The sequence below is a fragment of the Pomacea canaliculata genome, linkage group LG12 (genome assembly GCF_003073045.1).
Source record: "Pomacea canaliculata isolate SZHN2017 linkage group LG12, ASM307304v1, whole genome shotgun sequence".
Taxonomy (NCBI): Eukaryota; Metazoa; Mollusca; class Gastropoda; order Architaenioglossa; family Ampullariidae; genus Pomacea; species Pomacea canaliculata.
Genome location: NC_037601.1, coordinates 11250426 through 11277540, shown reverse-complemented (window position 1 = coordinate 11277540; position 27115 = coordinate 11250426). Strand labels below are relative to the sequence as shown.

General features: G+C 46.4%; 1 protein-coding gene across 2 annotated transcripts; it reads right to left on the bottom strand.

The window, feature by feature from the left end:
* Positions 1-962: 962 nt before the first annotated feature.
* LOC112553184 (sulfotransferase family cytosolic 1B member 1-like) lies at positions 963-11717 on the bottom strand. 2 transcript variants are annotated; one of them, XM_025220238.1, is made up of 6 exons: positions 10471-11717; positions 6647-6884; positions 6071-6394; positions 5743-5846; positions 5225-5402; positions 963-3844 (listed from the first exon to the last, which is right to left on the bottom strand). In XM_025220238.1, the coding sequence occupies exons 2-6, from the start codon at positions 6822-6824 to the stop codon at positions 3735-3737; spliced, it is 894 nt and encodes a 297-aa protein (XP_025076023.1). In that variant the 5' UTR covers positions 6825-6884; positions 10471-11717; the 3' UTR covers positions 963-3734. The 2 variants fall into 2 exon arrangements, with proteins under 2 accessions (XP_025076023.1, XP_025076024.1); XM_025220239.1 differs by lacking the exon at positions 10471-11717 and adding an exon at positions 7029-7693.
* Between the last annotated feature and the right edge of the window lie 15398 nt (positions 11718-27115).

Genomic DNA, 27115 nt, shown 5'->3' with positions numbered 1-27115 from the left:
TACAGAACAGTTTTATCTGGTATGTGTGCGTGTGGGTGCGTGTGTGCGTGTGTGCGCGCGCGCGTGTGTGTGTGTGTGTGTGTGTGTGTGTGTGTGTGTGTGTGTGTGTGTGTGTGTGTGTGTGTGTGTGTGTGTGTGTGTGTGTGTGTGAGTGAGCGTGTGTGTGTGAGTGAGCGTGCGTGTGTGTGTGCGTCTGTGTGTGTGTGTGTGCGCGCGCAGTGCCGGCATGGCAAACATTTGGAGGAACAAGTGTCGCGTGATAAGTGCTGTGCACCGCGATGCACCTGACTGCCCGATCTGCATTCCAGGTGGGATGAAGACGGCGCCAGGGGTCGCACACATCTCTTGTTTGCACTGCGGCCCGCAAGGAAGACAGCCATGCACTCTTTGAGCGCCGCGCTGGGACGAAATGGAGGCTGCAACAAGAGGATGCTTTGGCTGCCGCTCAGACTCCTCTGTTCCTCCTCTTGCCCCCTCGCCACCTCACTTGCTCACTACACACGATCTGTTCCATCACCTCACTCAATGGGATCTCTTCCTCGGGCTGCTGGGTACTTCCAGCCACTTCTGTAAGAGCTGTGATGTCACAAGTTGAACTGCTCCTGTCCTACCCCTCCTCAGCCTGGTTTACTGTGACTGTATCAGTAACAGTCTTTCTTGCTGTTGTTCTGAAAGACTTTTGTAGTGTTTTCTATTAGAGAGCACCCTTGACGGTTTCACTACATCACTGATTGCAGGTGTGACTAGTGACTGTTAGTTTATCCTGAGTCTATCCATGTGCTCCCCCCAACGATAGTCAAGGGAAGACTACCTAACTGACTGACTGACGACTAACTGAGTGACCACTGACTGAATGACTGACTGACTGACGATTGACCGAGGGACTGACAGGAAGATGAAAACCTTATAAAGCATCTGTTTAAAGAAGCTGAGAATTCATAAAATGAACACAAAACCCCATAGAATCGCAAATCTTTATTAACATTTGGGAAAAAAATCACGGATACATTGAGCAAAATCTTGCATAAGTGCAAACAAAATATACACAGTAAAACATCATGCGGTACATGCTAGTTGTATGCCAGTTGTTTACTGAATATTTACACAGCACGTGGCATGGGGCGACTTTACACAGCAGCGAGGTGACAACAAGTCTAGGTACAGACCTTTGACTGTGAGAACACTGTCCTGGACGACGACGACGACGACAACAACAACAACAACAACAACAACAACAACAACAACAACAACAACAACAACAACAACACTCACTCCCGTCTTTGGTCATCACGGTCTCTCACACACACACAGAGTTAGAGTGAATGAAAAAGAAAGGGCAAGAAATGAGCGAGCGAGAAAGAGGAAAAGTAAGACAAGAATAAGAGAATGTCAGACATATAAGGAGAGAGAAAAAATGAAAGGGAATGATAAAGTGCGAGCAAAAGAAACAGAGTATGACAGAGAAAGAGAGAGAGAGAGCATGCGATGCACGGTTGTCTCACATATTGCACAGTTAATAAAGACCTTTGCATCCTTCTGACCCTCTCCAAAGGAACGACAGCCAAGAATGAACTGCGCGGCAACGTGGTGCGGTGTACCCCAACCCACTGCTAGTGACCCCCTGTCTCCCCCTGTCTACCCCTGCACGCTGCGCCGCACGTGGTGTATGTACAACACCTGCACCACTGCTCCTCATCTGCCCGCAGCCTCTAGACGGCAAGACGTGTCTGCAAAATGTCATCACTGACGACGCCAGCGAGTGTTCAACGATGACATCAGTCAGCGCACACTTCCTTGTACAAACCACCGCCCCACCCCACCCCACCCTACCACACCCTACCACACCCCACCCCGTGAACCAGCCTGCAGCTGAGGTAGATGCTGACAGTAACATTGCTAGTGACGTAACTATAGGGACAGGTAGATACCGACAGTAACAGGGCTAGTGACGTAACTATAGGGACAGGTAGATGCTGACAGTAGCAGGGCTAGTGACGTAACTATAGGGACAGGTAGATGCTGACAGTAACAGGGCTAGCGACGTAGCTTTAAACACAGGTAGATACCGACAGTAACATTGCTAGTGACGTAGCTATAAGGACAAGTAGATACTGACAGTAACATTGCTAGTGACGTAACTATAGGGACAGGTAGATACCGACAGTAACATTGCTAGTGACGTAACTATAGGGACAGGTAGATACCGACAGTAACATTGCTAGTGACGTTACTACAAGGACATGTTACTGAAGACTTCATACAGACAGACACCTACACAGCCTCTGTATTAACACTTTCACTTTCACTACCTGGTATTCACCTTCACATCGTCTTGGTGAAGTGAACATGGTTGAACTGACAAGGTTTTCAGCCACAGCTCACACCACCACTGGTCTCGTACGCCTCTCGTCTGTAACAGTCGTCATTGTCACAAGTCAGTCGCCACAATTTCTGGCATCGTCGTTAGATCCCCCTCCCCTTTCCCCCCAACCTTGCATCTCCACCTCGTCATGGGCGAGAGAAGAATACGTCACGTCACCGAACTCTTGCAGCGTGTTTCCCCTTGTTCGTCTCTTGTCCGCGGTCATCACTGTACACCAGTCCCCCAGCCCGTTGCCAAGTAACAGCAGCGGAAGGGGGAGGGGGACGTGCAAAGAAGGGAGATAATTACTGTTGCTCATTGTACTGGCGCTACGGAGAGCTGATGAAGCAGGCTGAGAGAATACTTGAGCCTCAAAACAAAAACAAAAACAAAACAACAACAACAACAATACCCACAAGACGCAGGATAACAACTAGTAACATCTCCGATTCGCATCATAGTGAGCGTGAGTAAAACACTCTGTAAAGCCTTACTCATCGCCGTGTATCTGTGCAGGTGTTAATATGTCATCCACGCCCCCCTCACACCCACACTCTTTGCACACTTTGAAATGTAGAAACATTTATTCATGACAGGTAAAGGAAACTTTGGAGGAAGAAGACCGTTACTCGGAGGCTGGGAGGCACGTGACGTCATCCGTCTTACCTTCTGGACCTCATTCTAACCGGTGCCAAAACCCCTAAACACTCACAAACACATCCCCTTCCTTAAAAAAAACACCAACCACAAACACCTGTCCCTTCCAAAAACCTCCCACAAAAACCAAAACAACAGCAAAACAAACAAACAAACAAACAAACAAACAAACAAACAAACAAACAAACAAACAAACAAACAAAACAAACAAACAAACAAACAATCAAACAAAAAGCAACCCTTCACGAAAACAATAAACCAAACTAAAACATCCGTATCACTCGGATCAGTTCATGAACATCACACAAGTCCCTGTGTTTAGGGGAATCTACCCGATACCTCTGTTCAAGCACCGTGACGTGGCTGTCCTTCCTTCCATGGCTGCCGGAAGATGTGTAGTAACCTGGGAACACTTGGCATACTGAGTCTGTCTGTCCGCATGTGTCCTGCATGCTCAGGATGGTGCGAAGCGAGTAAACATGACGAGGAGACCAGGAAGAAAAAAAAACCAACCAAACAAACAAAAACAAAACAGGTTTCATGTGGTAGGAGCTTCTCCACATCTTGTCGCAGTACCTGTAGTGGAGGAAGACTCGTGACCACCAACAGGTAGAATCGAGTACCGGGTCTGCGAGTCACGTGACACAGGGGCGGCAGACATTTTGGAGACAGGATGAAGATGCTAGTGCGGGGCGTGGCCACGTGACACACCCTGTCATTCGAAGATCAAGGTTCGCTTGCTTTCGCTCATGCGTTTCCGGTACACTTCGTCGAACTGTTCGTTCTGCTCCGGCGTGAACCAATTCTTCCAGTCGCCGATCTCACCTGCACCCAGAGCGAGACAGGTGAGAGCGAGGCCACAACTCGTTCATTATATTATCAGTGGTATATTGCTCATACGGGTGTGACATGTTATATTAGTATTATTATTTATGGGTACCGTGACAAAAACTAAAACACACAGCAACGTTTGTTTAATTCACAGTGCGGAATCACCTCGAGGTGGAAGCACTTTCCCTTCCAAAATCATCATCAACAACACCCAGTCACTAAAACAATAACAATAATAACAATAAACAGTCTCCTATTGTTCTGAAAACACACCTTATAACACACCTGACATCTGCTACAACAGCTTGTACAGTCGGAGGGATACACAAGTGGGTTAGTGATACATTCAGACGAGATAATAGAAGTGTGCGACACCAAAGTATATTTATAACAGTCACAGACTCAAGTGTCAATAAATGCCAGTAATAGCAAGTTGTAGCGAGGGCAGTGTGTATATATATCAATCACTTCGGTCCTTGGAATGTGATGAACGTGTCTACAGACAAGTGGTCACGTGGTCGTGCAGGTTGCCACGCAGCCTCCCTCCCACTCACCCCCCAGGATTAATATCCATCATCCACGGCCAGAAATGCTGCAGGTGATCGAGCCTTGGGGCGAGGTAAGTAGGTGCACTCCGGGCAACAGGTAAACACATGCGCTGGGCAACATGTAAGCTGGATTAGCAAGTTAAAAAAATGGGATGACAACACTGTCCCCAGATGTCGACACACTAGTACGTGACCCCAGCTGCCGCCATATTTGGCTAGATGCACTTTTCCTCGCCCCTCGTCAAGCCGAGCAGGAGTGGCGGGAGCGATGTGTGGTGATGAGACAGACTTGACAACATCTGCTCAATACTTTGTGACACAACTTTCCTCTCTTAGTGCTAATCAATATATATGTACTGTACTTCCTGTACTGCATGTTCTATACTGTATGTAATGTACTACATTGTATGTCGGCAGACGTCGCAGCCTCGTAATCGACAGATGTGAATGGTTCACCGTTACCATGTGGAAATCGTAGTCAACGCGCCTCTTATTTTCTCGGACAAATAAGTTTTTATCACTGGATGGTAGAACAGGTTTGAAAGCCATCGTGGACAGTAGCCAAGATAGTCTGAACATAGACTGTAGCAGATATTATGTAACTCCGGTTATAAACGGACTAATGATGTGGAAATGGTAGGATAACACCTACACGTAGTGTCAACGACCCAATGAAAATGTTCGTGGCACAAAAAAACATTGGATACACATACAGTGCTAACCGCTTCATCACACCCTTAATGACAACGGCGACAGTTCTGTGAAAGGTCCCACCTCGCCTACCTGTACCTGTACCTAAGACACGACTGGTGTGCAGCTCACCCACCTTTGCGGTAGATGACAGGTGCGGCAGCGTCGTACACCTGGCGGAGCGCTTGCACCTGCACCTCCTCCTTCTCCCGCATGCTGGCGATGTTGCACACGGATGCGATGCGCGCGCACAGCTGGGGGGACCGTCCCAGGTCCAGAAAGTCGTTCAGCTTTTCAATCTGTCCCACGGGATCCTGCCAGCACCAAACACATACAATAGTCAACAACACACGACAACAAGGACTGACCCCTGACTGACCCTACTCCTGCTGGACGTGGGGCAGACCTCTGGAGAGAAGGAGAGAGAGACTTGTGCACACTAGAGAGAGAGGTCAGCTAGTCATACGTCACACAGGTCAGGCTGGAGTTGGACGACAGAAAGAAACAGGAAACCATCTTCATAGTCTGAGAAGTGAAAGAGGGAAGAGCTGTCTCTGAGGGTGGATAGCTGTCACAGCGAGAGTGAACAGTCGTCACAGTTACTATTTCGGGTGGGAAAGTCCCTGCACTATAATAAAGCTATTTATAGATTACCCTTTTCATGTCCTCAAATGATGACACGAAGACAGGGTGATCAGGATGGGCTTCGATCTCCTTTTCCCAGTCCAGCAAATGGTCGAAGTAGTTTCCATGCCAGACTGGAACAAGATGTGATGCAAGCTTCACTGATTAGACAATAGGTCATCCACATCTTAGTGTTACTGGGGTACGTGAGTCTCAACACATACTCATAAATTAATAATCTCAGAGATGATGTGGGGGGGGGGGAGGAAAAAATCAAAAGGACAAAAGAAAGAAAAGTCACAGAAAATAACCAGAGGATGAAATAAAAGGAGGAGGTGACGAGGGTGGCACTACTCACATCCCCACTCCAGCATGACCTGGAAGAACTGGTCCCACGTGCCGGCGTAGCCCATCTCGTTGGACATGCTGGACAGCTGGGCGTACATGGACACGAAGGTGTCCTTCGGGTTCCTCGTCAGGTAAACAACCTTCACCTTCTTTTCTGTCACCTGGCGCGGCAAGTGGCGGAAGAGCAGGTGGGAAAAGAAGACGCGCGGCTGAGTGGCGGGTGGCCTGAAGGATTCTGGGATATACTCCAGCACATCCGTGGTGAAGGTGTTGGGTGTGTACTCCGTGGAGTTCTGAATCAGCATCCTGATAATTTGCTGATGCCAGTGATTGCCTACAACCGTCAGGCACGTGAATAAACATGGGATGAGTAATAAACTAAAGACAACACAGTCACATCCCACACACCCATAATTATTTTACACACATAATTAATTACTAAACTCACACTGCACTCCCAACCCCTCCTAACAATGATTTATGTTTTTAGCTAGATTCTGAAATTTATGTGATGAACACAATCCGGAAACAAAATGAAATCAAAGCCTAACAGAGTGTAGTGAGGTGTCACAAACACTGCGCTCACCTGACTTGGGGTAGCCGGTAATGATGACGTCATCGTGCCGCAGGTACAGCTCCTGCACGTCTTTCAGCTGCTTGCGGAAGTCGGCGATGAGAGGTGTGGCGGCCAGGCGCACGTCGCCTCCATTCCCGAAAAAAAGGGAGTTGCCGAACTTGTCCTTCAGCTCCAGGAACTGCGGCATCTTGATGCAGGCCGAGTCTGGCAGCACGTCACTGGCCGGCTGTCCGCGCCCTCCTGATGGCTGACCGAGAGACAAGACGACAACGACGTCACTTCGTCAGGTAACCGGCGGTCACGTGATTAAAAATGGTCCAAGCACGACAAACCAGCAAGTCAACCGAATAAGTCACTCACAAACCAAAGGAGCTAGAGACGAGCAAGTCACCTGATCAAGTCCCACAGGTAAGTCAGCTGATCACGTCACACAGGTAAGTCACACAGGTAAGTCAGCTGATCACGTCACACAGGTAAGTCAGCTGATCACGTCACACCGTCATAATCTAATAAGTCAGATCCTAGTCACACAGGTAAGTCAGATCCTAGTCACACAGGTAAGTCAGCTGATCATGTCACACAGGTAAGTCAGCTGATCACGTCACACAGGTAAGTCAGCTGATCATGTCACACAGGTAAGTCAGCTGATCACGTCACACAGGTAAGTGAGCTGATCACGTCACACAGGTAAGTCAGCTGATCACGTCCCACAGGTAAGTCAGCTGATCACGTCACACAGGTAAGTCAGCTGATCACGTCACACAGGTAAGTCAGTTGATCAAGTCAGGTAAATGCATGTAGCTGCTCGCTCCTGACGGTGTGGTGTCTGCACTGGAAGCCTGGCGGTTGAGGAATGAAGACTCGCGAGGCGCGAGGGTCTGAGGCTCGGCGGTCCCCAAACGAGTTTGCAGTTAAACGTTTTCGTAACAACTCTACCTGTACCGTTCGCCGTGCGACATATAATTATGTCTGGTGTTGTTGTGACCAGGATGTCAGGTCTGTGTTTATGAGGCTTACAGTAGACTTTGTGTAGCAGCCTGCACTGCATACAGTCTATAGACAATTCCACAGGGACTTGCTCGATCTCTTCAAGAAACTCGGACTCCACTTTAAGAATGACAACGAGTGTAACAGGGACACCGGTTTTTTCTTCTTTTATTCATTTATTATTTTTTTGGAAAGGTGGGGAGGGGGTTGTTACACCGTTCACTCGTCTTCATGCGTGCTACTTACGGGTCTACCAAAGAAACCCAGGTTCCAATCATTAGTTTAGACAATTCACTGAGCAGGTAATATGTTATGAAGTCTTCACATTTATTTTAAAAAGCCGATGATGCAAACTTAATTTGAAACGTGTCAGCTTGACTCTACAGAAATATACTAATTCTCAAATGGGATTCAATAACTTCATTCCTTTGAGAGACGCATGTCCCCCACTCCACCTCTCCCCACCTCCAAGTGAAAAGAGGACAATAAGACTACTGTGGTAGTTAGTTACCATGGATACGTCAACCTAACAGAAGGCTATCATTTAGACATTGTCCGCAGCTTTTGGAAAGAAGACCTGATGACACCCAGGGTATTCACGAGACACCTTCAGTGGCCTTGTGTAAGGACCTGGTGCACCTGAGGAGTACAGGTAGAGCATTAGGAGGAGTACAGGTAGTGCATTAGTTGCACAGGTAGACACGCGCGGTGCTCCTAATGCATGGAGTGCCTCGAGCACCACTTGCTCACCCAGGCAACAGCATCACAAGCACTTGACGGCTTTGCAAAAATCTAATTTGCAGAAAGAAAATTCCCCATTACTCCAGAAAACCTTTTTCTTGCACCTGAAAGCGAATATAGCTTCCACCCCGGGAACAAACTCGCAATGCACATTTTTCTTCTCGCACCTGTAGCGAAGTCGCTGGCAGTTAACAAGGGCTGGACTACTTTCAAAGGCGGAAGTCTGTCGGACGAATCACCCTGGCACTCGCTACACAACAAACTGTTTACAACAACAGCTGAATGTAGGATGCTTCTAACAGCCACGGACTGGGGATTGTTTCAATCTGATTGTAGTCTGTCTACAACAACGGTTGACTTACTCATCGCCGGCGTCGTCGTCATCAACGTTCGACCACACAACACTATGATGGTGGGTTGAAGTGGCCATGCAAGTCCCAGAATGCTTCAGCAGACTATAAACAGAAGCAGAAATGAGGGGAAAAAATATTTCATAACTGCCTGGGGGTTGGGGGATGTTTTTCCGCCCGACTTCAGTTCTCATTTCAGGAAAATAAAATGTGGAGACCTCGCAGCTCGCGGTGGCCCGGAGCAGCGATAACTACAGTTCCTGGCAGCTTTCTTTAATTTCACAAATTTTTTTTTCTGTTTATGTAACTTATTTTACTCAGTCGTTTACAGAGTGTTTTTTACTTCCTATTCACCTGTGCTTGCCATCACTTTTTCTGCCTGAGAGCTTTTTAAACATGTTACTTGCTGGCCTTTTCCAACCCTACCTCCAAGATGTCATAATCGAACTCACTTTAAAATAACATTCAAAGTGTAACATGAGGCAGCCTTTAAAAAAAGTGAGTTCATCAAATGGAAACGAAAAAAAAATGGAGAACAAAAACTAGGGATTGGGAAGCAAGGAGTTTGAAGACAAGTGCAACACTAGACTGTTAATTCTTGCGGACTTTTTTTTTTCAAAAAAGAAACAAATTAGGAGAGAACTTGACTCCTTCCCTGAAGTGAAAATATTTCGTGGAGTTGAATTACACTGAGTTACAACCTTGTTTTGTCTTGTGTAGTGAACATAAAGATTGACATTTTCTCCTCAACAACTTAGTTTGTAGTGTTGAATTACTCTGTAAGTGCATTAAAGCGCCTTTTGTGTGTAAATAGAGAGAACGAATCCACATGGCATTCCCTCCCTGCACCTCGTTACCTTTCCTTACATACCTTTGAGAGATTAATTCTGATTTCTCTACTGTTTTATTACGATAGTGGATTTCAAATTATTGTCTATTATAATTTAAAATTGTTGAAAAATAAGTTTACCACACTAACAGCCCCAGCAAGCAGCCAGACAAGAGGCGGAGGTGTACTTCCGGTGAGTGGACCTCAAGAGAAGGGACGCGGCTGTCAAAGTCAAACAAAAGACAGGATTTCCAGAGGCGATGGGTGAGTGTAGTCCGAGCGATGAAAAGAAGGAAGTGGCGACGGCCAGCCAGCCAGCCAGCCAGCCAGCCAGTCAAACACGTTGTACAAATAGACACGAGAGGCCAAAGGTCACAGTCGGATGGCGAGCGAGCCCAGGACCGCTGGACACTGCGACGGAATGTCAAGCGAGGGCTTCGGCACCTGGCGCTACATCGATCCACCCGAGATAGACAAGGCGGCTAGAGATGGTTTGAACTACCCAAAGTAAACAAGGCTTTAGATAGCCTGAATATACTGCAGTTGATCTTAAATTATCTATTAATATATATTTTTTGCCAAGCCTCAACAACGAGGTTTGTTTATCCATGACTAGAGGTACGCGCTGTCGCTATCTTAGTATATATCCGTTTGTCATCACTTTAAGAAATATTAGTTTCTGCTTATTTAGTAAGGTTTAATTCTATTTGTTAAATTAAAAAATGTATTCTACTATATTAAATAAATACTTAAAATATACTAATATGCATTGAAGACGAAGAATTGAGTTAGGAAATAATTAAAAACAATTAGGCAGCAATTCAACGGAGTCTTAAACTCAATGCAATCAGATAACAGCGAGCGTGGATGAGACGAGAGACAAGAGGGGACAAGAAAGGGAGCTGAGGGTGGAGAGGTCAGCTCACCGAGTGACCGTTGTGTGGGCGACTGTCCGCCGTGGCTCTGACCCTTGGTGTATCCCGCTCTGTGACACGGCGGCGTGGCGGCCAGAAGGCTTTGATCCTCCCGAGTGACGCGGTGTGTAAGCTTGCAGCGCGGCTCCGGTGCCAGTCTCCGGCCCTCGTCTGTCAGAGTGGAGAGTGCACTGACGTCAGCAGCACCCCCCTCCAGCGACTGTGACCACAGACTGACGCCGTGAAGCGGGCGAGAGCCTGGCTCTGGCGAGGCTGGGATGCGTCCGCAGTCTTCCGCATTTTTATAGCTCCAGCGGTGGGCCGGGGTCACTGGGTGCAACACGCCCCCCACCTCTCCCATCTCTCCCCCCTCCATCCCGTCTCCGCCTCTCCAGCTCTCACCTTGGAGCTTGCTCGTCCCAGGAGCCGCAACTTCGTTGGCGGGACAAGGCAGAGATAAGCAGTTATCGCCCCACACCTCTTCCCCTCCCCCTCGGGCCAATGACGATGACGATCACAGCTGCAGCACCATCTACACCAGTAGCACCACCAGTTACACCAGTAACACTGCATGCACATCAGTAGCACCAGTTACACCACCAGTTACACAGTAACACTACCTCTACACCAGTAGCATCATCACCACCACCACCACAAGTAGAACCACCAGCTGTACCGAAAACACCACCATCTACACCACCAGTAGCAACATCCACACCAGTCAGACCACTGCCAGAAGCATCATCGACATCTGTAGCACCTCTGTATTAGCAACACCCATCTACACCAGCGCCACCATCATCCGCATCAGTAACAACACCAGCCGTGTCAGCAGCACCAACATCTACACAAGCAGCAACACCATCAGCACCACCAGTTACATTCCTCTGGCTGCTGCTGCTACAGCTGCTGTTGTTACTGCGAAGAAAGGCTGCGCGTGGCGTCACAGCTCCTGGGTGAGCAGCTGGCGGAGTGTAGCACCGGGGGTGAAGGTGAGAATGTGCAAACTGTGACGACAACAACTGCAGAATAGAACACGAACCACTCAGCCTGACAGGTGACGAGAACAGCTGAACAAACTGCGTCTGGGTGCAAGACAGGGAGGTAACGACCGGCCCAACACTTTCACACTTTTCACCTGCTGCTCCTGCCACTGACCTGCTCCCCGCACGCGCTCACAGCCCAACACGCTGCCAACTGCACGAGTCTCATCTTCATCCTTTTGTCTTCTCTGTCATTCTTTCCCAAATAAAAACTTACACCAAAACCTTTGCTTGAACCCTAACCTAACTCCAAAGCTGTCTTAATCATAGATGCCAACCTCACACTCATACACACGCTCCCTCTCTCATAAACACACACACAAACACACAAACACGCAGATGTTTAAAGAAAAATCGCGTTGAAACTCTTGGGTTTATCCACTATAGCTTCTTTTACAAAACCAGTCATCAGTCAAACTGACTTTGTTATATAAAAAAAAGAGAGAGAACTAAGAGAGAACACTGTGCTAAGACAGGACTAACAACAACAACAACAACAACAACAACAACAACAACAACAACAACAACAACAACAACAACAACAACAACAACAGAGAGAACACGAAGACAGAATACATTAAAAAGTTGGTGGCAGGTGAGATGTGCACTATGCACGTTCGCATCCTTCAGTGTTGCACAGACATTTGTTTTCACTGTTGTTGACAGGACACACACACTTCATCTTATTAATTTCACTAACAAAGAGTGGGACCTTCTGTTAACAAGTTGTCTACTGTCTTAATGTCACTTAATTACTTTGACCCTTGACCCAGCTTTACTACACAGCAGCTTGGTGGCTCTGACGGGAGAGTGCTTCTACCTTGAGGTGACTTCGCTCTATGAAGAGATAAAGAAGGTGGGAAACCAGAGTACAGAAAATCCTCGAGGGTCTGGATGTCCATAAACTAAACAGGAATAATGACAATACCGAGGTCCTTCCGATCGCCTCGACAAATAAACTGAGATGTGTGCCCTCCTCTACTTCCTTCACTTCCTCGCAGTCCTGTCGGCATAAAGTGTGTACAGTGGAGGAATATCTTTGGTCATGACATAGTCATCTACAATTACACCCAAAACATTTCTCCCTTCCCACCCTCTCTCTCTCCCCTTCAACAAACTAGAGTTCTCTCCCACTTTTATATTTAAACAACAACAACAACAACAACAACAACAACAACAACAAAACCTAGGTCCTCTTTGGATAGCTTTTGGAATTTTTCTGTAAAAAGATGCTGATTTCATGTGGATCGATTAAGTGTGTCTGGTATTTTATACATATTTTTTATATTTCTCAACCGAAAGTCTGTGATGATTCAGTTTATGAAGCACATGTCAAGATTTATGCAGGTATCGCAACAAACTGTCTCCACCAAGCTTACAGCAAGCACAGAACCCACAGCCTGGCCCTGTCTCCTCCCTGAGGAGGGCCTGTGTAATAAAGACATCTTTTTGCATGCATTTATTCCGGGGAAAATCCTCCTGTGTCCTGGGCCGCTCTTTACTGCCAATAAAGAGAGACAGAAAAGGACTTTAAGAAGCAGTCTCTTTGCCAGCTCGGATGGGCTTGCACGAAACAAGTCGTTCAGTGTCTGTACCCTTGGTGTAGATATCCCTCCGCCGGCCTCCTTCACAAACTTGTTTGCGCTGGTAGACAAAACAACCATTGTACCCGATGATAAGGGAGGCGGTGCTGATAGTTTATACCTCTATTCAAAATGCCGCCGGATAAGGAGTGGAGACAATGAGTGCACACTAACGGGTGGTTGATGATGACCTCACAACCAGGACCTCGTCCCCACCCAGCGACATCTACTTCAACATCGTGACATCTGCTGCATGACGATGATGCATGTAGTTTATTGCACCAGTCGGCTGACACGTATACACAACTGAATTCTTTGGTACGAGTGCACAGACACAGCAGTGGAGGAGTCCACAGTCCACTCCTGACCTTTGCGACCTCGTTGCCATGTGGACCTTGAGATGTTATCACGTGACTGACACCAAGAGGTGAACCCATGGTGTACACAACCCCATGAATGATGTGTAAATACTGCTATAAATAGCTGTAAAATACTGCTGTAAATAGCCGAGGGTTTTATATTGTTGGTATAACTTCTTACCGAAGTAATTTACAGGTTTTTTTTTGGTCCTCGTCAACAAAACAGAAAGGTGTTGCTGAAGCACGAGATGAATTCAGGATTTATTATCTGAGTTTAAGATAAACAACCCGCTGTCACGCGCCTTCACATGTCTTGTGAATGACAGCTGTGGACGTGACAACCACAACGGACTCTGTGCTCGCCTTCCGTAAAATTTCACATAATCTCTTCACATAATTTCTTCACACAATCTCCTGACATAATCTCATCACACAGTCTCCTGACATAATCTAGCTGGCAAGACACGGGTGTGTGACATGTCTGTTGTACTTGTTTACACACCAGGGAAACATCAACACGCTACGAACAAATGAAAATAGTTGCACGACAAACGAGAGAGAAGATTTCATGGGACATGCGAGAAAAATGTTTGTCTACATCTCAAACGTCTGCGAGAGACGTGCTACAAACATGGGGGTGGTACGAACAGGTGACTTGATCGTCAAATATGTCACAAGTCATGCACGTGACTATCCTTGTGACATTTGAGGGCAAGTGCAGTATGTAACAGAGTTGTCCACCACCTTGGTGTCACGACCATTAAGGGTGTTGCTATGTGAATGGTGACAAGTAGTTCTCTGACAAGCACAAGGTGTAACGGTCAGCTAGTCATTGTCATTTTTGCAGTGTCACTGTCATCTAGCACATTGCCATTGTCATCCAGTACAATGTCATTGTCATCTAGTACAGCGCTGTCGTCATCTAACACAGTGCCATTGCCATTAGGTTCATTGTCATTGTCATTTAGTCATTGTCATTGTCATTGTTATCAAGACAGTGCCATTGTCATTTAGTAAAGTGTCAGTGTCATCTCACAGTATTATTGCCATTTATGACAGTGTCATTGTCAGTCAGCACAGTGTCATTGTCAGTCAGCACAGTGTCATTGCCATTTAGCAGTGTTGTGATGTTTGAGTACTTACTCAGCCTTCTGGCATTGTGTGTGGTGATGCCATGGTGCTGCTTGTCTATGATTTGTCTATAATACATCCATCACGTGCATCCACCCAGTACCACGAAGGGACAAGGCGTTGATAAACTACTCATGTCGTTTGATGATGTCATCAGTGGACAAATCCACATTAACCCACATTTTTAAGTTGTGTTAATTAATACAAACCATTGTTGTCTTATATAACAAGACAGTACCGCGAAGACATAAAAATGAAATAAAATGCAGCATGAATTTCCGTTGGACATGTCTTTTTTGATGGAACACGTGGCACACACAACGTTGTCTGCTGTAAAAACAACATGGGGCACGTGACACACGAGACATTAATCGAGGGGCAGCTTGAGCAGGAAGGAAGGAAGGGAAAGTAAAGTGCACAAGAGAGCGAGAGAGAGAGATGTATGTCTTGCGAGAGGAAGCCAGGTGTTCCTCCAGTTACCTCCCATCTCGCCTATGTCAACAGTCCTGTGCGTGCGTTCGGTTCTTGCCCACCGCTAGGCGGCGTGAGTGAGTTCACCTGGCTATCGATTCCTGACAGATCCATTATTTACCGTCAGTCACTCGCCTTCACGCTCCACGGAAAGGTACGTGTTGAACACGGCACCACGAGCTCCAGACTGACGTGTGAGTCACGTGACCCTGCCAACAGCGTCATGTGATCCTACTGCTGTCACGTGACCCTGTCAGCACTGTCAGGTGGCCCTGATGTCAGTCATACCTCCCCTTCCCTTCACACCTGCTGAACTATCAGGGATCGAATCGCCAAACGTGTGAGAGTGAGAGAGAGAGAGGAACAAAAACAAACAAATAAACCTTCACAAGCTGGCTGGACAGCCACTGCCGGTCTCTTGACCTTATCCTTGGCAGGTTCGAGTCCTCTCATCGCTCTGTCGAGTGATGTTGTCATCTGATATGTAGCAGGTTTTTACGAGTTACTTCCCTTTCACCTCCTCAGTCGATTCCTGTTCCTGGAGCTTGTGGCTGGCACTGACAGTCTTCCACAGTGCAGTGCTGAGAGTTTCAAGTGATGATGATACTATGATGGTTGTGGTGGTGACATGGGGAGATAATGCAGTTGTTTATCAGTCTGTATGTTGATTAATGGATACGTGTCTGTAAATAATTACAAAATAATTGTTGTTGACCCACAATTCTACCATCTTTCCTTCAGAGATTTCACTGAAGTGATTTTTTTTTTATAGAAAAACTTAAAATATCTCAGGTGTCGGAATAGGTCGAACTCAGGCAAATGCTCTCATGGGATCAGATCTCATGTTTAGGCACGCCTAATTTTGCATACAGGGCTAATTGAGATTTTGTCTGGACGCACGTGAAGCTTAGGAGTTGTCTTCTCCAGACACCCTGGTTATCTCCCCGCTTGCCCACTCTTGTCCTTTTAGCGAGTCCACCTGTGTTGTCAGAGAGACCCGGCGTTGTTTACCGTGAAGGTGTCGGAATGTCAGCCACATTATCAGCTCATATTTTTATTCTAGTCTCACTGTCAACATGGAGACTGGGTGGTCAGTCGGAGACCGGGCAAGGGGGGAACGCGGGGGGTCGGGGTGGTGAGGGAAGAGGTGAGAAGGAGGTGGGTGACTGAAGAACGCGTTCAGCTGCCGTAGTTACCAGCTAACACCCTGGCAAGGCCGGGAGGTAACACAGGGAACAGCAGCTTTCTGAAGGAGGAGGGAGCACATTGTGCACTCGGTGACCTCTGGCAAACACGCGCCTGCTGCTGACAAGTGGCGGGCTACAGCGGCGAGAGATAAACAGCTGCCGCTATCTCCTTCCACCCTTACCCAACCCTCACCCCAATCACACACCCCCTTCCGGGGATTGCACGACCGACAACCCCTCCCCTCCCCCTCCCCACTTTACTGACTAGCGACGTCAGCGACAGTCAGCATCACACCTGGTGTCAGTGCACCTGAGTGACAGCCAGTTGGACAGGTGTACAGCTCTGGCACCACAGCGACGCGAGGTGAAGACGTTGACGATGCACGATCTGTTGACAAACCACTAGACAAAGGACTACCTGCACTAACTTCACTTAACACCCTCGTGACGCCATTCAGATAACAATGGAGCTTTATAGTCATCAACACCACCGACCTTAACCTGTGACCTGCACTGCAGTCGCACTTCGCACCTGTGCAGACATCGCCTGTCTTATCGCTGGAGGGACCTGTGTTTACTGTTGTTTGCTCGAGACCAGACACCACTTCTGCTCCTCCCTCTCTTCCCTCCTCCCCACAACATCTGTCTTCATGCCTGGGGACATCTCCTTAAACCAGGTTCGGGGTCTGGATACGACTAGAGTCCCCTGTGACCGCTGGTCAGAAGTCTGTCTGACCCATCTCTACCCCTTCCTCCAGTCAGAAAAGTTTACTCTTTGACCCTTCGCTAAGAAAAAATAAGTTTCCACTGTTTATTATCTGTACGTGCGCGCGCATGTATGGATGTAAGCATACAAGCTGAACTATCGCCAGCGGAAGTCGTCACAGTTTTTACTGCCGAAGGGGCTGCTGGGGGAGGAGGATAGGGCTACTGGTCCGGCGAGGCAGTGAGTTAATTAGTGCAGGCTGGGGTCTTGACTGAGATAGTGTAGACAGAGTGGTCGCCACGTCTAATGCGGTCCTGGATTGCTGAGCATCAAGTCCGATCACCACTTCCCTCCCCTGGACTGCGCGGTTAGCTGCCCCTCAAGTAAAACTTCTTAATGTGCTTCTCCAGCACCAAGGGCCATAACGCCGGCAGCTCGACCTCATCATGTTTAACGTCCAATTTATGGACCAGCGGCAGGCTTGAGGGGGAGGAGGGGTGATGGAGGATGAAAGGTACGGAGGGTGATGAAAGAGGGCAGCAGGATGTGGGTCAGAAGGTCAGAGGCACTTCGCACAACACTCTTGTCGACGGCCTGTAGGCATCGGCAAGGCCGCGTACCGGATGACCCTTTGCCCAAGTAGCCGATTTTATTTTAGGTGGAGTGCCATCTGGCGGGCGCTTCAGTTGTGACTTTATGTCAGCAAGGTCGCGAGGTCAGGAGGGTTCGTGGCCTTGACATCGTACAACGATGGCGTAACCAGGTAACGTCACGAGCTTGGTCTTCCGATGTTTTGGCTTTCCATGGCAGAACTGGCTTATCGCACCAAAAAAGCATGCACGTGCGCACACTCAGCGTTTCTGAAGAAGTCTGCACATCCATATTCACCCTAAAGGTCAGACCCTACAGGTCAAAGCACAAATGACATGCGCAAAGCAGCAGCCAGCTATCTTGTCAAGGACCATAAAAACCAATCATACAGATTCTCCTCCACCCACTTATTGACGTCAGAAATTACATATCAGGAAAGGAAGCAGCACACCTGGAGCATACCTGACAGATAGTGTGACCCCGCCAGAACGTGACGCCATACAAATACACCGGAAGACACCGTGACCTGGTGGTATCAGCACGGAGATGCTGGAATGCCAGAAGCCTGCCTCCAGGTCAAACCTCTCGCCATCTTCTCCGAAAATAGCCATTGAAAACGCTCGGCAAAAAGGAAGGGTGGAAGCTAAGTGGGTAAATGCAGTCCTCAGACCTTCCACTGCTCCAGGTTGGCCAGTGCAGGCCAGGGGACAGAACCTCCAACAGTCAAGCGCCATCTTGAGACTAACAGGACAATACCATTGCTAACCAACTTGCGATTTGGCACCTGGAGTCTGACAGAACTCAACACATAGTCTGACATATTTGCCACCTAGTCTGACAGAATTGCCAGGCAACTTTGAGTCCCACAAAACGACACAGGGGCAGGCGACTCAGTCAGCAGGTGAGGTTTGTGACATGCCATGTTCCTTGTCACAGCCTCGCGCCCTGTGACATCGCCTCCGTTATCGGCTGACTCCAGTATGTTTTTGTCGCTCAGTGCAAACACCTCCTAGGCTGGTACATCAACTGAAGTCATCCTTCAACATTTTCGGAGTAATTGTTTGATGCTACTGCTTGTCATCAAGATGACGGAGGTTGACCCACTGTAAGAAAACAGTTTTAACCAGTTTGTTGCTGTCTGAAGTCTCACCAACAGCCATCAGCAGCTTGCCTCATGATGCTCTGTCCTGGCAAGTGAGAGGCAAGTTCATGTTGTGCTGCGGCATCTTGCTGAGATGACGGAGGCGCCCCTCGTCTCACTGGATGCTCTCCCCTCACACCCACTTCATTTCCTCGTGTTTATGAAAGTAATGACAGACAGGGTCGGCCATTAAAATCTAATGAAGGTACAACTAGTGTCGGCGATTTTTTCTGTTATTCCATAGCGACGAACCGACGCGACAAGCGGAAGAGGTCTGACCTCACCATGCGTTGAGGTCATATGCATACATAATTCTCCGTGAACTCTACACTCTACACCTCTACATCACGTGCTCTTGTCGTCAGTCTGCGGAACGTGTTAATTGAAGGTGCGAAACACAACCTTTCTTGGCTTGTTGATTCGTGAACCGCAGCTAAATACTGAAAGTGAGAGACCCCTTCAGTACCTACAGATTTCTGTCAATATCTACAGATTTCAATAGGTCACAGGTCAGCTAGTCAAGAACGGAAGCATCAATAGGTCAGAGATCAGCTAGTCAAGAACGACAGCATCAATAGGTCAGAGGGCAGGTGACCAATGATGCGTCAGACAGCAGCAGGGAAGTGGACTCTATGGCCAATCAGAGTTTGACGATGAAGACTGAGTTTTATCAAGTTTATAAAGTAGTCCCCACACCCCACTGTATGAATACGACAGCGCAATGCTTTTACCTTCTTTCGCAGAGGAAACAGCTTTTAAAGAAAAGATAATAAATTGATAATGTTGCATTAACAGCAATTCCTCTCTTTATTCCCAGTAATGACAATAATGCAATGGAGTTTCATAAAACGAATTTTCAGCAAACTTGACATTAAGGACAAACATGACACACAAACATCTTAGGGCGAGCTGTCTGAAAGTTGTATAAGCCCATAAATATTACAATTAGCTCCTGAGTCAATCTGACAATCAAGACGAGAATGACTCAGTAGTCGTTACAACTAGGAACTCGAGAGGTACTAAAGGAATAATGAAGGGGATTGTGGAGAGGTGTGGATGGTACCCCAGCACCCTTGTACGGAGGAGCCGGCACTTGTCACGATTGTCTAAGATTTAGGGATCGGGGTCAGGACTAAGGGTGTGTTTGAGAGGGAGGGGCTGCTGATGTTGTCAGACTTCCTGTGCGGACAATAAGGATGAGATATCCCGGCAGTGACACACCACAAAGCCAGGGGCTGGATTCAGTTTCCAGGAGACAGTGGGGCGACCAGCCGGGTGCGCCGACCCTCACCCGATCCGCCGTCAACAAACAGCCATCCGCATGGCTGCTGCCATCATGGCGGTGCGTCTGTCTTCCCGGAAGTGGGTGCGAGTAGGACTCGGGGATCATTTCACATCCGGGTGACTGAGATCTCTGTTAAAGTGCGGCGGCGACCCCGAGTTCTGGAAAAGTCAGCTAGGGCGCTGGTTTTCACGGCGACATGAAAGGAAATCATAAACCCGGTGTCTCCTGAGGACCAGATAAACACCACGTGACGCCAGACTGATGGCAGTAATTTGCTGCCGTCAAATTGCCATGTCACACCCGACTCAGGGCGGTCAGGGTAAGTAGTGGGCAATGAAAGTGCAGGCAGGACAAGTGAAACATCATGACAGAGGGCAAGCGTGCAGCTGTGGGTTCACACATTCACACTATGACTGCTGCTCGGGAATTGTGTCCTCACCAGAAGCTGATTTTTTTTCGATGAGAAATTGTCCAAGTCGCACGTTCTTGAGGAAAACGAAACATTTTAATATTTTTGAGCAAATTTGGATTTCAATAAATTCATTTTCCTGAAGCCAATGAAGGCCGCAGACCAACCTGTAACATGTGCTAATGAGGATCTGGCCAACTAGCAAATGGTCAGTTGTAAAGGTTAACTATCCTGTTAATAGAAGATAAGATTTTAGCTGAACTTTTTGTCGGTTAGCATTTTTTAATAAATCAAACCCATTCGTTTATCACTCAATAATTTTAAATTTCATTTAGCTTTAAGGGGACATTATCTCTCATCTGAGCTTGTACTAACGCTAATTTTGAAACCCACAACATATATTGCCAGCTGTGTAAAATTGTTAAACATATCATCATTCTACTGTAACAACAACAACAACAACAACAACAACAACAACAACAACAGTAATTAAAACTGGAAACACTAACAAGATGGAGGAGCTCTGAAGACAAGGGAAGTCATCGAGACATAAAGGGAGGAAATCTGATTCATTTTGACTGGGTAGGGTGTGTGGGTAGTGGTAGGGGTGTGTGGGTGGTGGTAGGGGTGTGTGGGTGATGGCAGGGGTATGAGGGTGGAGGTAGGGGTGTGTTTGGATAATGAGGTCCGGTCTGCATATGAGCTGTATGCACTCGCCACACTTTGAGGGTTACGTCCCCTGGCAGCATCCTTCAAACGCCTGTCATCAAGAAAAAGAGGGGGAGGCGGAAGGGACACGATCTGAAGACTCCACGGAAAACGAGAGTTCACGGCCCTGCCTGCCGGCCAGTGCATCGTCATCAAGGAGATATGGGCTGACGACTCTGCTCTGGGACCATTGTAGACGGGAGGGAGCGGGGGTGGCCCCGGGATGAGACCGGAAGGAGGGGGCCGGAATGGTTGGCTTCATGTTTGTGTACGCCGCGGCCTCCATTGCTCACGCGGTCAGCCGGTGCACGACACTCATTGGCCGCTGGAGACGAAGAGCTAATGTGTTTTCAAGACGACATTACTCAGGCTGGCTTGACAGGCGTGAGGCGCCTCACCACTCGGCCGCTGCTCCAGCGCCCCCTACCTTCCGTTGCCATGTGTGTGTGCGTGCGTGCGTACCTTCCGTTGCCATGTGTGTGTGTGTGCGTGCGTACCTTCCGTTGCCATGTGTGTGTGCGTGTGTACGTGCGAGAGCACTCAAACCTATCAAACCATTCTGCCAGAATTAAGAAACTAGCCGGAGCAGAAAAACCAGCGCCCTGCCACATCAACATAAAAATCAAATCAAAACAAAACAAAAAAATTATTCTCGAAAGTAAAAAAAAAATTTTGTAATCATAAAATAACAAACGAGGAAAATAATAATAAAAAAATGCTGTTTGTATCAAGCTGTGTGGCAAGGTGCACCACTAAACAGTTGATTGTATTTTTAATTCCGTTGCGCTCCTCACCGAGATCATAACAACTACATGTAATGTAATGTGTGTGGTCATGAAGGTCCTCAGTACCAATATAACCAGTTGACAGCTGTACAATATAACCAGTTGACAGCTGTGCAATATAACCAGTTGACAGCTGTACAACATAACAAGTTGACAGCTGTACAATATAACAAGTTGACAGCTGTGCAATATAACCAGTTGACAGCTGTACAATATAACAAGTTGACAGCTGTACAATATAACAAGTTGACAGCTGTACAGGTGACAGGTGAACGAGAGGTCACATTATCAGATAATGAAGCTTGATGAAATGATGGTGACGATCTGCGATGTGACTTCCTGATGTTGTCTTTTAATTTATTGAGCTTGAAACTATAAAGTTCACCTGTAGTGGCCCCCAACTCGCGAACTTTGTTGACAACCGGTGTGAGTAGCTTACAAATTATAAATTATTTTAACGAGTTGCGTGAGTAGTCTGCACAACATGAATTGGTTGACAGTTAATAAGTCTGAAAATCATAAATAATTTATAATTATTCTTTTCAACTGGAGTTAATTACATGTCTTGTGCACGTATATAATTGTGTGTGTGTGTCTTGTTGTTGTTGTTTTCGTCAGTTAGAAGGAGGGCCACAGGAATTGTTATGTCTTGTGTTTTTGAGTTTGTAATGCGCGGAGGGGCTGGCTGTGACGGGCTACTTGGCTATAAAAGCTCACATTATTATATACAACCGAGAAGCCCCGCATCTCGGACATGCTTTGTTTATGTCGTGTTTATGTCTTTTGATGTGCCGCCCTCCGTTTGTTTGCTGACATGCACTGTCCGTACGAGAGGTGTGTGCATTTTGTATCTGTCTTACATTGTGTATTATAAAGCACATTAAACATTGCTAAAAAAGAAAAAAAAAAGCTGATAGGTGTGTTGAAGTCTTAGTGGGTGGGATGAAAAGATTTCATCCCGTAGACGGCCGGCGGGCGACCGTTCCCCTCCCTGAGTTAAAAAAAATAAATCGTACTTGTACTGAGTATTGAACCGTAAATAAAGGACCAAGAACTGTAGAATAAAATTACTGTCCTTAATTACAAATAGGATGTGGGATGTAACTTTGTCTAAGGACTATAAGTCTGCATGCGTTTGATTGCAAATGAGTGAATGATGCCACGTGGGGTTAATGCTGTGACTGAGATAAGGTTAAAGGACGTGGCAATAATACCTTAACCCACCAACATGCTGTATTCGGTTTGTATGAAATACTAAATCAGGGTTTTGGTGTGTTTTACGAATATGCATTTCCTTACTGTTTACAGTTTATTGAAGGAGTATGGCCGTTGAGGAACACAGAAGAACAATGAAGGTTTACGAAATGTCTGTGGCATCGACTCGCCAAAGTCCAGGTTTGCTGACCTCAGCCACGTAGATGGAGGTTTTCTAGGTGCAGCAACGGTCAGCAGTGGTGAATGCAGGAGGACAGACATTTTAAAAATAAAAAAACCAGAAGTGTACAGTGAAGGATCGTGTGATCCGCCAATTCGCATCCGCCGCGCAAAATGCTTGGATTCCAATCCTTTGCCACCAGGGATCGTCGGGATCGTACATGGCCTCTCCAACACTCCAGACAGGTGTTGACAGCTGGCAGTTCGGCACTTGGAATGTCCCTGATTAACATGCTATGAAAAGATGTGAAATAAAATGTTTTAAATGTATTTGATATGTTTTGTGAGTCTTAAATAATAATTTATTATTACTTTTAAGATCGTTAATCACGGTTTAGTATGCAGCACTCGATATCGCTATGGTGACATCACGGCGCGACTTTCAAATGACGAGTGGCAGGTTAACACGTGGGAAAGATTGTGATAAGACATTTTTTTTCATTATTTATTGTAATTTATGCACAGTACCATGGGGTAGATGAGGCAAAACAAACATTAATGTCTGGAACAATTAGGTCACCGAGGAGATGGTCATCTCGGTGAAGCGCACTGAGAACAGATGGGAAAAGTGTATTGGATATACAGCATCCATCATTGGTAAAGACCAGTTAGAAATAAATTGTTAGGCTGAGTTTGGTTAAAAGAACACCGGTAAAGTTGTCAACGTTTTTGGATCATCTTGTTTATCCTTAAATGAGAGGTTTGGTTTATCTGTTTTGCAACACTGGTGGGTGCAACCTGTAAGTCCCTGTCAACATACAGTTATATATCGCCGTTAATTCCAGTATTAACAGTCTTTGAGTGACTAATAACAACAAGTCGGTTAAGTCTGTTAGCTGCTGTAGCATTAGGGTTCATAGGTTAATGGCCTGCAATCCCTACATCTTCACTTGTGTCGCCTCTTGAGTTCACTTGTGACAGACCTCTCTCTCACCTTTGGGACCTTAAGCACACCATGAAGCACTGCATTCAACAGGTGACAAACACCTGAATTCTGGAAGTACAAATACTGTTTCCACTACAACAAAGCGTGTCTCCAGCATGTCACACTTTCAACATTTCGTGCAAGGAAAGCTAAACTCATCTCTCGTCATAAACAACAACACACACAATAACAATAATTTACAAACAAGTTGTGCAGTTTTCTCCGGTTCCGAAACATTGCGACCATAGCAGACTGGTCTGCAGATTATTCAGTGTCCGAATAATCCGAAATGTCGATCATTCTCTCTTTCTCTCTCTGTGTGTGTTTGGTGTTGCTCGCTGGCAATGTGACTGGTGTACTAGCGTGACGTAGTGCACTGTTTGTAATGCTTGTTGATCACAGGTCAGAATTGCATACTTTGTTACTAGATGGGTTTTAGAGACTGAAATTTACAGGTTAGTTTGATAGCGCCTATATCTACCAATGTCTGCAAAATAAAACAAACAAACAAAACAACAACAACAACAAAACAAAAAAAAAACAAAAAAAAAAACCACCCAACAAAACAAAACAAAAAAACAAGGAACAAAAGCAAGCAAAGAAACAAACAAAAATAAAACAAAAAAACCCCCAAACAACAACAAAAAAACAAAAAAACAAAAACAAAGCAAACCAAAACAAAACCGCAAACCATTCACGTAGGTCCTTTATAGCAGGCAATCAAACTTTTTTCACTTCGTTTTAGTGCTACTAATGAAGGCTTTACAGAAGAGAATCGAAGTTGCTCAGCTTGGCTTGCCCTCAGACTGAAAGCTGGCGGACAGTAAGGAATACGTTGGTGGAAGTCGTAGGGAGGATCATTAGCAGCAGAGGAGGGGGACAAAGTGGACCTTGGCATAAAGTTAGATGAGGGTAGCAACTGAAGGTGGTCTGTTTAACTACACGTGCACTTGGCAGTCCATGCCTCTGGTACCGGCGCAGACGTTTGCTGCCCATCAGATATGACGTACAGTCGGCGGCAAGGACCATAACTCAGTCACTTGGATTTTCTGATACGCTTGTCTCCCCAGGCCAGGCAGCAATAGGCGCTTTAAACTGTAAATATCTTCACTCACAAAGCAAAACAAGTCAAAGACGAAAAGAAAAAAACGAATTAGAAATAAAATGAGTCAAAACTACACTTCTCCTGGAATTTTAATCAAAAAACAACAAAAACAAAGGTTGTATTACAAGTGCACGGATATACAGAAACAGGGAAATAGTGGAAAGGAGGGGAGGGAATCTGACATTCTATACATTCTATCGGTGACTTCCACATTTCCCCATCTGTGGAAATGATATATGTTTACCACCATCTCCGCGCCCCTTGTCTACAAACAAACATTCAGGTCGCCTGCCCCCACCCCACCCCTCCTTTCACATCAGTCACATGACAGACACCAGGCACTTACCTCCTCTTATCGTCTTCATGCTCTCTTTTGCAGCGGCGGAGAGAAAGTTGGCAACGACGTGAACAGATTTTCTCCCCTCTTCCCTCTATTGTCCCACATCTCGCTGGCGGCGCCACAGGGCAGGTGTTGTGGCGCCCTCTACACGCGGCGCACAAAGAGGTTGTTAGAGGAAAATGGCAGAAATACTTGTCGCTGTTGAATTCTCGGCCAAGCTCGAGAAGGTGAGATTCAGTGTGGAGCCAAGGAGGAACTTCTAACGAGCAAATCGTCACGTGTTGTTGTTGGTGGCTCTAGGAGGAAAGTGCTTCCACCTTCAGGTGATTTCGCACTTTAGGGATGAGAAAGGGGGGATAAGCCGCAGCACCCATAGAAAACTCGCGGTGGCCATACAGTCACATACATAGTCCTATACAGAAACTGGGAGACGAGACAAGAGACGAACCTAGAGCTGACAAACGGACCAGATCCTGACGTGAATAATAATCAGTATTTTATTTTTAGTGACGTGAGGACGTAGTCACATGGGTGGTGACGTGAGCAAATCACGTGAGTGATAAACACATTTGTTTAATCCCAGTCTGTGAGAACTGATGCATGCACATGCATCATTCTAAGGACAGAATGATATTAATAATAAAAGGAAAAAACAATATAGTGACATTGAAGATTCATTGGCTGTTCCAGGAAAGAGGGAAAAACAAAGTTTCCAGCAACACAGAACACGAGGACAATAATCAAGACAGGAAAGATTCAATCTGCTAAAGAAAGTCTACAACAATCAGTTTAATATTTCCAAAATTAAATAAACCAGTAAATAAGTGGTTCCTTTCTTGTGAATTTTAATATTTCAATTTAATATTAAGTTAGCAATATATACTTAGTATCAATAATTTTAAGAAGTTATCAATCCAATCAGCACAGATCACACTGTGAACAGTCAGTACAGATAACTGTTGAATATCTACATTTTGAGGCTGTAAAAAGGATCAGCAGCATCTGTTTCTAATTATGATAAGGTTGGTTGGCATGTTTGCAGACTGTTGTATTTGGACATTATTGTATTTGTTAGCTGCTGTTAATAAGTGTGTGTGTGTGTGTGGCATTATATATGCAGTTGTCTGGTAAAAGTGTCAGCAGCACATTCTTGTAAAACTGAATATTGTGTACATGTTTTCTTACCTCCCTGTTTGCCCACCTTGCTGCTGTAACCAGACCTGTGGATGTATCCCCCAGTCTGAACTACTGCTTGTGTCCACAACATTTAGATGGCGGCTGCAGCCGATTACATTAAACTTTTTTTTAATATAAAATATTATACTCCTCTCTATCCTTAGTCTCCTCTGTGTGGGTTGTGGGTGGGTGGCTCGGTGGGTGAAGGGACAAGCGGGTGGATGGTGGCATGTATGTACTTGCTTATTTGTGCGCATGTAAACGCGCACGTGTTGGCT